The 12,500-nt window shown below is 54.1% G+C and overlaps 1 protein-coding gene across 2 annotated transcripts in view; it reads right to left on the bottom strand.

Moving 5' to 3' along the window:
- Positions 1-12,156, bottom strand: part of ARAP1 (ArfGAP with RhoGAP domain, ankyrin repeat and PH domain 1) — a 14,442-nt gene extending 2,286 nt beyond the window's left edge. Inside the window, exons 1-8 of one of the 2 annotated variants that reach the window (XM_083362176.1) lie at positions 11,633-12,156; positions 10,806-10,871; positions 9,102-9,219; positions 8,162-8,275; positions 7,087-7,229; positions 5,991-6,073; positions 2,938-2,988; positions 247-310 (exon numbers count right to left, since the gene is read on the bottom strand). In XM_083362176.1, coding sequence (XP_083218302.1) covers positions 247-310; positions 2,938-2,988; positions 5,991-6,073; positions 7,087-7,229; positions 8,162-8,275; positions 9,102-9,219; positions 10,806-10,871; positions 11,633-11,704 — 711 coding nt within the window. In that variant the 5' untranslated portion in view covers positions 11,705-12,156. The remainder of the gene's footprint in view (positions 1-246; positions 311-2,937; positions 2,989-5,990; positions 6,074-7,086; positions 7,230-8,161; positions 8,276-9,101; positions 9,220-10,805; positions 10,872-11,632) is intronic. The other variant, XM_083362175.1, reaches the window with a different exon arrangement.
- Between the last annotated feature and the right edge of the window lie 344 nt (positions 12,157-12,500).

Raw genomic sequence — 12,500 nt, 5'->3', positions numbered from 1 at the left:
TGCTCGGCAGGGGGTTGGACTAGAAGACCTCCCAGGGTCCCTCGGATTCCACGTTCAACCAAAGGGAGCCCACGGCTTCTCTGCACTGGGGGTGCCAGTCTTGCAGCCAGGTGTGAGTGTGTGTGTGGTGGGGGGAGACGTCACACGACCCCTCCCAGGATGCAGGCATGAAAAACCCAAGCAAGGAGACCCTCCCTCAAACGCTTCCCTCCCCCCCTCCCCAGGTGGAGCCTGCCCTGAACTTACCTGCATGGAGAGGAAGTTAGCAAACCACGTCCGCATCTCCATCTGAGTTTCACAGCAGAGGTACCTGCCCGGGCACGGGATGGAGGGTGGGGGGTGAGAACAGTGGAAAGGAGAAGCGAAGACCCCCAGACACCCCTCCCACAATTCTGCCCCACAGTAGAGGGGCCGGTGCAGGGCCTTTTCCGCAGCGGCCCCTGTTCTGTGCAACATCCACCCCTCGGAGGTTTGAAGCGCCCCAAGCTGGCTGGCCTTTTTTGCAAGATTTTAAAAAACCTGGCTGGGCTCCTGAGCCGGGGGGGGGGGCAGGGGGGAGAGGGGGGGGCCTGAAGGGGTACAGGGCCCCCATTTCCTGCTTATACAGGTAGTCCTCGACTTACGACCATGAGGAAGCCCAAAATTTCCGTGGCTAAGCGAGACAGTTGTTAAGGGAGTTTCGCCCCATTTTATGACCTTTTCTTGTTAAGTGAATCGCTGCAGTTGTTAAAATGAGTAAGACGGTTGTTAAGTGAATCCGGCTTCCCCCGCCACTTGACTTGGCTTGTCAAAAGGTCACAAAAGAGGATCACGTGACACCCCCGGGGGACACCACAACCGTCGTAAGTGTGAGTCAGTTGCCAAGCGTCTGAATTTTGATGACGTGACGGCGGGGGTGCTGCGACGGTCGTAAAGTGTGAAAAAATAGTCGCAGGTCACTTTTTTCAGTGCCGTTGTTGATTTCAAACGGTCCCTAAACAAGTTGTTTTAAATTGAGGACTATCCGTCCTGTTAACTAACTATCTCGGCTGCTGTATATATTTATTTTGCAGGTTTTTATGGTTTTGAAAATGCTTCCTATTGTTCCCACTGTTTTTATATTGTGGGAATTATGAGGTACCCAGCGTCATTGAATGAGACAGAAAGGGTGACTCTGGGCCAGTCGCCAGGAGGCGGTGAATTCTAGTCCCGCCTTAGGAATGAAAGCCGGCTGGGTGACTTTAGGGAAATCACCAGGAGACAGTGAGTTCTAGTCCCACTTGGCATGAAAGCCGGCTGGGTGACTTTGGGCCAATCACCAGGAGACTGTGAGTTCTAGTCCCACTTAGGCATGAAAGCCGGCTGGGTGACTTTGGGCCAATCACCAGGAGACGGTGAATTCTAGTCCCACTTAGGCATGAAAGCTGGCTGGGTGACTTTGGGCCAATCACCAGGAGAGTGGGAGTTCTAGTCCTGCCTTACGCATGAAAGTAGACTGGGTGACTTTCGGCCAATCACCAGGAGAGGGTGAGTTCTAGTCCCACCTTAGGGATGAAAGCCATTTGGGTGACTTTGGGCCAATCACTAGGAGATGGGGAGTTCTAGTCCCGCCTTAGGCATGAAAGAGAACTAGGTGACTTTGGGCCAATCACCAGGGGACCATGAGTTCTAGTCCCGCCTTAGGCATGAAAGCCAGCTGGCTGATTTTGGGCCAATCACCAGGAGATGGTGAGTTCTAGTCCCACTTGGCATGAAAGCCGGCTGGGTGACTTTGGACCAATCACTAGGAGATGGGGAGTTCTAGTCTCACCTTAGCCATAAAAGCCAACTGGGTGACTTTGGGCCAATCACCAGGAGATGGTGAGTTCTAGTCCCACCTTAGGCACGAAAGCCGGCTGGGTGACCTTGAGCCAGTCACTCTATCTCAGCCCTAGGAAGGAAGCAACGGCTGTCCCCTTCCAAAACACCTTGCCAGGAAACGGCAAGATTTTGTCCGGAAAGTCTCCGAGAATTGAACGCGATTGGATGAAAGAAATAAAATATTGGAATGGACTAAGGGGTGATGCCATGGTGGGGATTGAAACCCCCCCTCTAGTTTTCAGCCCCCTGGCCCTTTAGTATAGGATGGGATAAGTGTTAGGCATATGTTTATAGCCTACCTAGTTGGGTTGGAAATATATAAACCATGATGTTATAACCTTAAGGTGCTAATTGGCCAATGAGTTTTTCCAACGGCCATAAGAGGGAGCTAGGAACGTGGCTTCTCTCTCTTTACTCTCATTGTTTTTGCTTTTAGGCTTACTACTGCGTTAAAACCTTAGGAACTGTGTACTTGACCTTCAGACCGGTAAGAAGCCATTGTATTTTGGATACTCCCTGGAATGTTGCTGTTGCTTATCTGTCGTTCTTTGTGTATTTTATTTATTTTTTTTAATCCCATTTATATCCCGCCCTTCTCCGAAGACTCAGGGCGGCTTACAATCTAAGAAGCACAAATCAATGTGCTTAGCAATAGCCTTCATTCTATGTATATGCCTGCTTATTAGGGCTTTCACACACACACCCCAAGCGGCATTATTACAAAGTCAGCTTAATTGCCCCCAACAATCTGGGTCCTCATTTTACCTACCTGGGAAGGATGGAAGGCTGAGTCAACCTTGAGCCTGGTGGGACTCAAACCCGCACTAATGGCAGGCAGCTGGTGTTACTTAAGGAGGCATTGTATGACCTGGACTGTTTATTCAGATTGTGTTTTTGTTTTTACACCTAATAGTAAAGTATTTTTCTGTTTGTCACAACTCAGTGTAATCTGTGTGGCTACTGCGTGACTCTTCCCATTCTCCATACGCTTCTGCCTGTGCAGGTTTCCTGATAACTCAAGAAGCACTTTGCTAACAATAAGCATCAAAGCAACCCACCCCCCCCCGCTCCGTCCACCTTCCAGCCCCCTCCCCTTACCACTGCTGCTTCTCCATCTTTTCATTCTCAAAGAAGACAGTGAAGCCCCAGCTGCAAAAGAGAAACAAGGGGGGCCTGGTGAGGTTGTGTGGTGGGTGCGCACAAAATCCCACCCTGGGCTCCACTTCTTCCCCCCCCCCACCTCTCCCCCCACTGCAGCTTCACGCTTCCCCCTTCGGCAGCCTACAGGGGGAGCCAGAGAGTATTGGGGGCAGGTGAGGACAGCCATCTCCACTGCAAGAGTGTTGTTTTTTTTCCAAAAGGCAAGTGGACTTCTTTGGTTTTTCGCCTTTCCTTCTCCAGAACTGAGGAAGCTTCTGGGAAGGGAAGGGAAATGTCTTCAAGGAAACTCAAAAGGTGCTTTTTTTCCCAGGAGGCGCCTGGACTCTCTTGGGTTTTTTTTTCTTGGAAGACGTTTCGCTGCTTCATCCGAGGAGCTTCGTCGGCTCTGACCTGACGGCGGGGAATAATGGGGGGATTTATACTCCTTGCAGACGGCTGGTCGTTTGCCTTCTTTTTAGAGGGTCGTTGAGGCCACCTGGAGGTTTGTCCGTGTCCTCAGGGTCACCTGATTGGTGCAAATGGGTGTGGAGCCTTTTCTTTGAAGACCTTTCGCTTCTCACCCAAGAAGCTTCTTCGGCTCTGACTGGACGGTGGGGAATGGGAGGATTTATACTCCTTGCAGAGAGCTGGTCATTTGCATCCTTTTTAGAGGGTCATTGAGGCCGCCTGGAGGTTTGTCTGTGTCCTGAGTGGTGCAAATGGGTGTGGAGCCTTTTCTTTGAAAACCTTTCGCTTCTCACCCAAGAAGCTTCTTCGGCTCTGACCGGACGGTGGGGAATGGGAGGATTTATACTCCTTGCAGAGAGCTGGTCGTTTGCCTTCTTTTTAGAGGGTCGTTGAGGCCACTTGGAGGTTTGTCCGTGCCCATTTGCACTTCGGTTTGAGATGCAGGCAACACAGACTCACACACACCCCAGCAGCCTGGACCCGCGTTCAAGGGACACGGCAGAAAACATCCTGCAGAAAGCACAACTACGCAACACCGTCCTTTGGGCGGTGCCAAATATGGCTCCACGCCCACTTGCACCACTCAGGTGACCCCGAGGACACAGGCGAACCTCCAAGTGGCCTCGACGACCCTCTAAAAAGAATTGCAAACGACCAGCGGTCTGCAAGGAGTATAAATCCCCCCATCATTCCCCCACCGTCCGGTCAGAGCAGAAGCAGCTTCCGGGATGAGAAGCGAAACGCCTTCCAAGAACATCTCAATCGTTGCAAAGGGGTCTTTCGTGCCACAGGTTGAAGACGTGGGAAGGGGGGGAAGAGGGGAGGAGGGGGCTCCTAAGCAGTCCCCCCCCAACTGCAGCAGGAAGTCAAGAAGATGCCCAGACTAGGCAAAACGCCCCAAATTGGAGCGAGCCTAAGATTCGAATTTTTACACCGACCAGACAGCCTTCCAGAGCCTCTGGAGGGAGGGGGGATGGAAGTGGGGTGGGGGGGGAGAGGGGAGGTTGTTTCCCGGGATTAAGGCTGTGGGTTTGGTGCAGGGCAGCCCATCCTGTGCACTTTGGGGGTGGGGAGTCAGCCCCACATTCAACCCCACAAGGGGAGAGATTTCCTTTTTCCCTGCATTTCAAAATCCCCTTCCAGGTCTTTTGTGGCCAAAGCGCCCCCCCCCATTCATTGGCTCGTCCTGGGCACTTTCAAAAGGACATTTTACACCTTCAGCCCCCCCACCCCACCCCACCCCTTTTGGCTGGCGGGCCAGGAGCTGAACAAGACCTGTTCCATGGGGCAAGGCTGCCCCCTGCTGGCCCAAAGCAGGAACGGCGGCCTTATCTCCCTGAGCCAGGAGGGCCTTTGAAGATCTTGGTTTACAAACAATGATTAACCAGTGGAACTCCTTGCCTCCAGAAGCCGGGAATGCTCCAACACTGGAAGTTTTTAAGAAGTGACTGGACAGCCGTTTGTCTGAAAAGGTGCAGGCTTTCCTGCCCGAGCAGGGGGTTGGACTAGGTGACCTCCAAGGTCCCTTCCAACTTTACTATTATGATTATATTATTATTATTATTAAACGCTCCTTGTAGGGTAGCGTTCCCCAACCTAGAGGGGCACCAGGGACCGGTTCCGTGGATAGAGGTTTTTCCGTGGACCGGAGGGGGTGTGGTTTTGTGTGCTGCCTGCATCCCGCCGATGGGGCTTCACTCGTTTGCCTGGGCCGGTTTCTGACATGCCGTAGCCCGGAGCTGGTCCACGGCCCGGGGTTGGGGACCCCTGTTGTAGGGAATCCCAAAGGCGCTTTTTATTCAAGAAGCAACTGTGCTTTCTCCCTTTTCTTTGAAGAGATTTCACTTCTCCTCCAAGGAGCTTCTCCAGCTCTGACTGGATGGTGGGGAATGGAAGGATTTATCCTCCTTGCAGACAGCTGGTCGTTTGCATCCTTTTAGCAAGTCGTTGAGGCCACTTGGAGGTTTGTCTGTGTCCTCGGGGTCACCCGAGTGGTGCAAATAGGTGTGGAGCCTCCCTGGAACCGCGGAAAGGACCGTGTTGTAGACTGGAGATGGATAATCTCCTATTCCCTCCCCCCTTCCCTCTGTTGAGAGGGAGGGCTGCCCAATTTTGACCCAGATGGCCTCTTTGACTCCTCTTTCCAACCAGTGGTCCTCTCTGTCCAGAACGTGGCCTTTGCTGTCCTCAAAAATGTGGCCTTTGCCTTTTAAAGGCAGAGGGACCGCTGACTCTGGTCCGGATGGCTTTATTCTCCTACGTTGCGCGCCAGGCGCTTGTGAAGTGGCTGTTTCGTTTCCCCAACGTGCAGATCTGCACGGTCAGAGCCGAAGAAGCTTCCTGGAGGAGGAGCGAAAAGTCTTCAAAGAAAAGCGGAGGGAGTCCAGTTGCCTCTTGAAAAAAGCGCCTTTGGCACAACCACGATCCGGATGACGGAGATTCCCCCGAGACCTCCTGGTAGGGAAGACAGCCCACCTACGCCGGGGTAGCTCCCCCCCCTTGGCAGGGACAACCGTCGGGTGGGGCTCGTCTGCTCCCCTTACCACGTTGGTGGACGGACCTTCTTCTTAATGCCCAGGTAGATCTTCAGGTTCTTGACCAGCCATTCTTTCTCTGGCTTGTGGCTCTGGGCGAGAGAAGAAGGGCTGTGTGAACAGCGAAAGAGGGGAGGGCATGCCCACAGACCACCAAGAAGGGCCAGCTCGGGGTCCCCACGAGGGGCGCCACCCCCCCACCTCCCAAAGCAGGGTGGCTGCCTTCAAAATCCACGTCCGCCGCTAAAGGTGGACGTGAAAGGTGGACACAGGGAGCCAGCCTGGTCTAGTGGTCCCACCTCATCCCGCCTTAGGCGTGAAGGCCGGCTGCGTGACTTTGGGCCAATCGCCAGGAGACGGAGAGTTCTAGTCCCGCCTTAGGCATGAAAGCTGGCTGGGTGACTTTGGGCCAATCACCAGGAGACGGTGAGTTCTAGTCCCGCCTTAGGCATGAAAGCTGATTGGATAACGTTGGGGCAATCACCAGGAGATGGAGAGTTCTAGTCCCGCCTCAGGCATGAAAGCCGGCTGGGTGACTTTGGGCCAATCACCAGGAGACAGAGAGTTCTAGTCCCGCCTAAGGCATGAAAGCTGATTGGATAACGTTGGGGCAATCACCAGGAGATGGAGAGTTCTAGTCCTGCCTTAAGCGTGAAAGCCGGCTAGGTGAATTTGGGCCAATAGCCAGGAGAGTGTGAGTTCTAGTCCCGCCTAAGCACGAAAGCTGATTGGATAACTTTGGGCCAATTACCAGGAGATGGAGAGTTCTAGTCCTGCCTTAAGCATGAAAGCCGGCTAGGTGAATTTGGGCCAATCGCCAGGAGACGGTGAGTTCTAGTCCCGCCTAAGGCACGAAAGCTGATTGGATAACGTTGGGGCAATCACCAGGAGATGGAGAGTTCTAGTCCCGCCTCAGGCATGAAAGCCGGCTGGGTGACTTTGGGCCAATCGCCAGGCGACCGTGAGTTGCCTCACGGGAGCTTCCAGATCCTCTTCCAGGGCGGCCCCACGTAGAGCGCCCTGCAGTAGTCAAGCCAAGAGGGGAGTAGAGCGTGGGCGACGGTGAGGAAGGATTTGAGTTCGAATTCAGAGGCGGAGGACCTACCCGGACCTCCTTGTAGAGGCGGAGGGAGTGGCTGTTGAGGATGAAGTAGCGGTCGTGGAAGCCGGTGCTGAGGCCCACCCCGAGGACGTTCTTCTCCTCTCTGAACTTCATCAGGCCGTGTTTGCTGTCGCCCACCTTGCTGGCTGGGGGGGGAGAGGAAGAGGGGCGTGGAGGAGGCGCCCCGGGACCCACTTCTGAAAGGCCTCCGGGAAGGCCAGGGGGGAGGGCCCGTTGGGGGGTCCCTGTTCTCCCCACTCTACCCTGAGCCAAGCGCCACAGGCAGGAGAGCAGGAAGGGGGGGCAGCCCCACGGCCTCCCAATGACGGCTAGCACCATTTGCTGCTTAAAGGTAGACTGCTCCTATACCCAGAGGTTCCTAAACCCACATTGTCCCACTGGGGACCCCATCGACTGCTATTGGAACAGCGCAAGTCCCTGGCAAGGGGGCAGTCCCTGCTGGAGGGGGGGTCTTCTCCTCCCCACTCTTTCTTCTCTTCTGCCTCCCTCCCTTTTTTCCTTCCTTCCCACTCTCTCTTCCTCCTTTCCTTCCTTCTTTCCTTCCCTCTCTTCCTTGCTCCCTCCCTCCTTCCTTCCCACTCTCTCTTCCTTGCTCCCTCCCTCCTTCCTTCCCACTCTCTTCCTCCTTTTCTTCCTTCCATCCTTCCCACTCTCTCCCTCCCTCCCTCCTTCCCACTCTCTCTTCCTTGCTCCCTCCCTCCTTCCTTCCCACTCTTCCTCCCCTTTCCTTCCTTCCTTCCTTCCTTCTTTCCTTCCTTCCTTCCCACTCTCTCTTCCTCGCTCCCTCCTTCCTCCCCACTCTCTCTCTTCCTCCCTCCATTCTTTCCCACCTTCTCCTCTTCCTATCCTCCCTCCCTCCCTCCCTCCTTTTCACTTCCTTTTCCTTTCCTTCCTTCCCTGACCTGGAAACGGCTCCCCAAGTGCCCAGCCTGCAGGACCTCCAGTTGTTCTTTTCTCCAGGCTGAGTTGCCCGGCTGGACGGGGGCCGGTCCCCGAGCACCCCCCGATCCGGAAAGGGTCCGCAGACCCATCCTCTCCCCCCGCGGCTCCGACTCACCCAGGTAAAGCAGCATGTTCTCCATGGAGAGCTGCTTCTTCACCACCAGGTAGCTCTCCTTGCCCAGGCTGTGCATGATGGGCAGGACCTTCTCGCTGTAGTGCAGGGGGCGCTCTGCAGGAGGAGGAGGGGGGGACGCGGGGGGAGGGGAGAGAGAAAGGGAGATGAGGAGGGGCAGCCCGGAGGGGCCCTGGGGGAGGGGCTGGCTCGGGGAAGGGGGGGAGGAGAGGGGGGTCCGCTGGTCTCTTCTGCCGGGGATTTGGGTCAGCCACGGCCGCCCAGCCCCCCCCCCCCGGCCCCCCAGGGAGAGTCCGAGAGGCCTGAAGCCCCTCCCACATCTGGGTTTCCTCCCCCCTCCCCTCCCCTCCCCTTCCTTTCGTTTCTTTCTCCCTCTCTCTTTTCTTTCTTTCCTTCTTTTTCTTCCTTCCTTTCCTTTTTCTTTCTTTCCTTTCCTCTCTTTCTTCTTTCTCTCGTTTCTTTCTTTCTCCGTCTCTTTTTCTCTTTTCCTTCTTTTCTTTCTCTTTCCTTTTTCCTTCCTTCCTTTCCTTTTTCTTTCTTTCCTTTCCTCTCCTCCCTTTCCTCTCCTCCTTTTTTCTCGTTTCTTTCTTTCTTTCTTTCTCCGTCTCTCTTTTTCTTTCTTTTTCTTTCTTCTCTTTTCTTTCTCTTTCTTTCCTTTTTCTTCCTTCCTTCCTTTCCTTTTCCTTTCCTTTCCTCTCCTCCTTCTTTCTTTCTTTCTCCCTTTCTTTCTCCGTCACTTTTTCTTTCTCTTTCTTTCTTTCCTTCTTTTCTTTCTCTCTCTCTCTCTTTCTTTCTCTTTCTTTCCTTCTTTCTTTCTCTTTCCATTCTCTCTCTCTCTCTCTCTCTCTTTCTTCCAAGCGCAGAGGGCGCCCCGGTTGCCACAGACTGGGAAGACCTTCCCCCCCCTCCGGCCCCCACTGACCGGCCTCCTCTCGCTCGTTGACCTCAAAGCAGCTCCAGAAGTCCTTCTCCTTGGTGGGGATTTTCCTCCGGTCCAAGATGGTGAAGGTCAGCTCCTCCGACGTCATGGTGGCCGGAATCTGGGAGAAGAAGCTGAGCGTTAGGATGACCCTGCGGGCCTTTCAGAGAAGCAGGGATCCCAATTATAGAGAGGGGGTTACCGATCACCCCTCACCCACTCCTTGGGGCAAACAGAATTATCCACACAAAAAAGGGGAGGAGGGGAGGGGAGGTGGCCTTAGGCACGAAAGCCAGCTGGGGGCCTTTACACCCATCACCAGGAGACGGTGAGTTCTAGTCCCGCCTTAGGCACGAAAGCCAGCTGGGGGACTTTACACCCATCACCAGGAGACGGTGAGTTCTAGTCCCGCCTTAGGCACGAAAGCCAGCTGGGGGACTTTACACCCATCACCAGGAGACGGTGAGTTCTAGTCCCGCCTTAGGCACGAAAGCCAGCTGGGGGCCTTCACACCCATCACCAGGAGACGGTGAGTTCTAGTCCTGCCTTAGGCACGAAAGCCAGCTGGGGGACTTTACACCCATCACCAGGAGACGGTGAGTTCTAGTCCCGCCTTAGGCACGAAAGCCAGCTGGGGGACTTTACACCCATCACCAGGAGACGGTGAGTTCTAGTCCCGCCTTAGGCACGAAAGCCAGCTGGGGGACTTTACACCCATCACCAGGAGACGGTGAGTTCTAGTCCCGCCTTAGGCACGAAAGCCAGCTGGGGGCCTTCACACCCATCACCAGGAGACGGTGAGTTCTAGTCCCGCCTTAGGCACGAAAGCCAGCTGGGGGCCTTCACACCCATCACCAGGAGACGGTGAGTTCTAGTCCCGCCTTAGGCACGAAAGCCAGCTGGGGGCCTTCACACCCATCACCAGGAGACGGTGAGTTCTAGTCCCGCCTTAGGCACGAAAGCCAGCTGGGGGCCTTCACACCCATCACCAGGAGACGGTGAGTTCTAGTCCCACCTTAGGCACGAAAGCCAGCTGGGGGACTTTACACCCATCACCAGGAGACGGTGAGTTCTAGTCCCGCCTTAGGCACGAAAGCCAGCTGGGGGACTTTACACCCATCACCAGGAGACGGTGAGTTCTAGTTCCGCCTTAGGCACGAAAGCCAGCTGGGGGCCTTCACACCCATCACCAGGAGACGGTGAGTTCTAGTCCCGCCTTAGGCACGAAAGCCAGCTGGGGGCCTTCACACCCATCACCAGGAGACGGTGAGTTCTAGTCCCGCCTTAGCCACGAAAGCCAGCTGGGGGACTTTACACCCATCACCAGGTGAGTTCTAGCCCGACCTTAGCCATGAAATCCAGTTGGCCTTCCATGTTGAGTACAGTGGCTGGAACACCTGGGAAATATAGTCCCAATCCACCGTGTTGCAGGAGGCTGGGGAAGACCAGGTAGCCTTCAAGGGCTGATCCAAAAGGCCAGCAGTTCAGTTGTCTTTCTTGGCTGAGATCCATCCGCACAGTGTCCACAAATCTGGATCATGGGGCTGCAGCCAGACCCCCCTTCTCTTCATCTGTTCTCTCTCCCCCGGCCCAGCCTTGAGTGCCTGCACCCCGATCTGCTTCCACCAATCACGTGGCTTTCCTTGCCAGCCTCAGACCACCACAGCCCCCCCCCCCCGCTCCTGTCTTTGGCCTGGCCTGTCTCACCTTCACGTGCTGCTCGGCTTCCATCTTCTTCTCCTCCAGATACACCGTGCAGATGAAGTCCCCCGCCTGCAGAGAAGGGGGCAAATAGTAAAACAAGCCCCCAATATCTTCAGACTGGGGGGCTAGGCTAGGAATGCTATTAAAACCATTTTTACACCTATCTATCTATCTCATCTGTCTCTCTGTCCTATCTATCTATTCATCTATTCATTCATCCATCCAATCTATCTATCTATCTATCTATCTATCTATCTATCTATCTATCTATCTATCTATCTATCTATCTATCTATCTATCTATCTATCTACTCATCCATCCTATCTATCTATCTATCTATCTATCTATCTATCTATCTATCTATCTATCTATCTATCTACTCATCCATCCATCCAATCTATCTATCCTTCTATTCATCCATCCATCCAATTTATCTATCTATCCATCCATCCATCCATCCATCCATCTCTATCTATCTATCTATCTATCTATCTATCTATCTATCTATCTATCTATCTATCTATCCTCTCTCTCCTCTCTCTCACTCTCTAAACACACACACACACACACACATCAGTCTCCATATCTATCTATCTGTCTGTCTGTCTATTCTATCCCTTCCCACTCTTTCAGTCTGTAAACTCAGATCCATTAACCAGTGGAACCTCTTGCCTCCAGAAGTTGGGGAGGCTCCATCGCTGGAGGCTTTTAAGAACAGACTGAACAGCGACTTGTCTGCAGCAGTATAAGGGCCTCCTTCCTGAGCAGGGGGATGGACAAGATGACCTCCAAGGTACCTTCCCACACTGTGCTTCCGTTACTCAACTCACCTGGGTCCCGCTGGAGGTTCCCGCAATGCGCATCCTCAAGATGGCCTGGATTTCTTCCTGCTGCTTCCTCATCTCTTCCTCGTCCACCTGCCGGGCGGAAGAAGAAAGGAAGAGATGGGGGTCAGGGGGCAAAGGCGGTGCCCCCCCCCAGACAGCCTCCCCCACACCCCAAGGCTTTCCCCGTCTCCTCTTCCAGGGTCCCGGCGAGACCTCAGTCCTGCAGCCTCAGAGAACAGCGGTACAATCCCGCTCGTAGCATCGGCAGCGTCCCCGAGGGCGATGCCACGACGACAACGACGCTGCGGGTGGCACAATCACATCCCTTGCCCAAAGGGACAGAGTGCCCAGGGTTGGTTCCCACATCGAGTAGTCCTCGACTTACAACACTTTTGTTTAGTGACCATTTGAAGTTTACAACGGCACTGAAAAAAAACTGACTGACGGCAGCTTTTCACACTTGCGAACGTTGCAGATCTAAATTCAGATGCTTGTCAGCTGACTCCTATTTATGACGGGACGGTCGCAGCGTCGTGTGTGTGTGTGTGTGTGTGTGTGTGTGTGTGTGAGGTGATCCCCTTTTGCAACCTTCCAGCAAGCAAAGTCAACGGGGGAAGCCCGGATTTGCTTAACGACCGCGCAGCTAACTTGAACAACTGCCTCGATTCCAGCGGTGGGACACACAGCCGGTTTCACACCGGTTTCGGTAGAACCGGTAGCTAATTTTTTCGTTGACTTCGGTGAACTGGCTGATGCCCGTTGCCCTTTTTTTTTTTGGCAAGGCCCAGAACGGACTGCCGGAAGTGGCGTCCACTCAGAGAACCGGCGGTTCAGAGATTTGAATCCCACCACCAATTGATTCCCTTGACAA

This window comes from Vipera ursinii, assembly GCF_947247035.1.
Source record: "Vipera ursinii genome assembly, chromosome: 4".
Taxonomy (NCBI): Eukaryota; Metazoa; Chordata; class Lepidosauria; order Squamata; family Viperidae; genus Vipera; species Vipera ursinii.
This window is presented reverse-complemented; position numbering and strand designations above follow the sequence as displayed.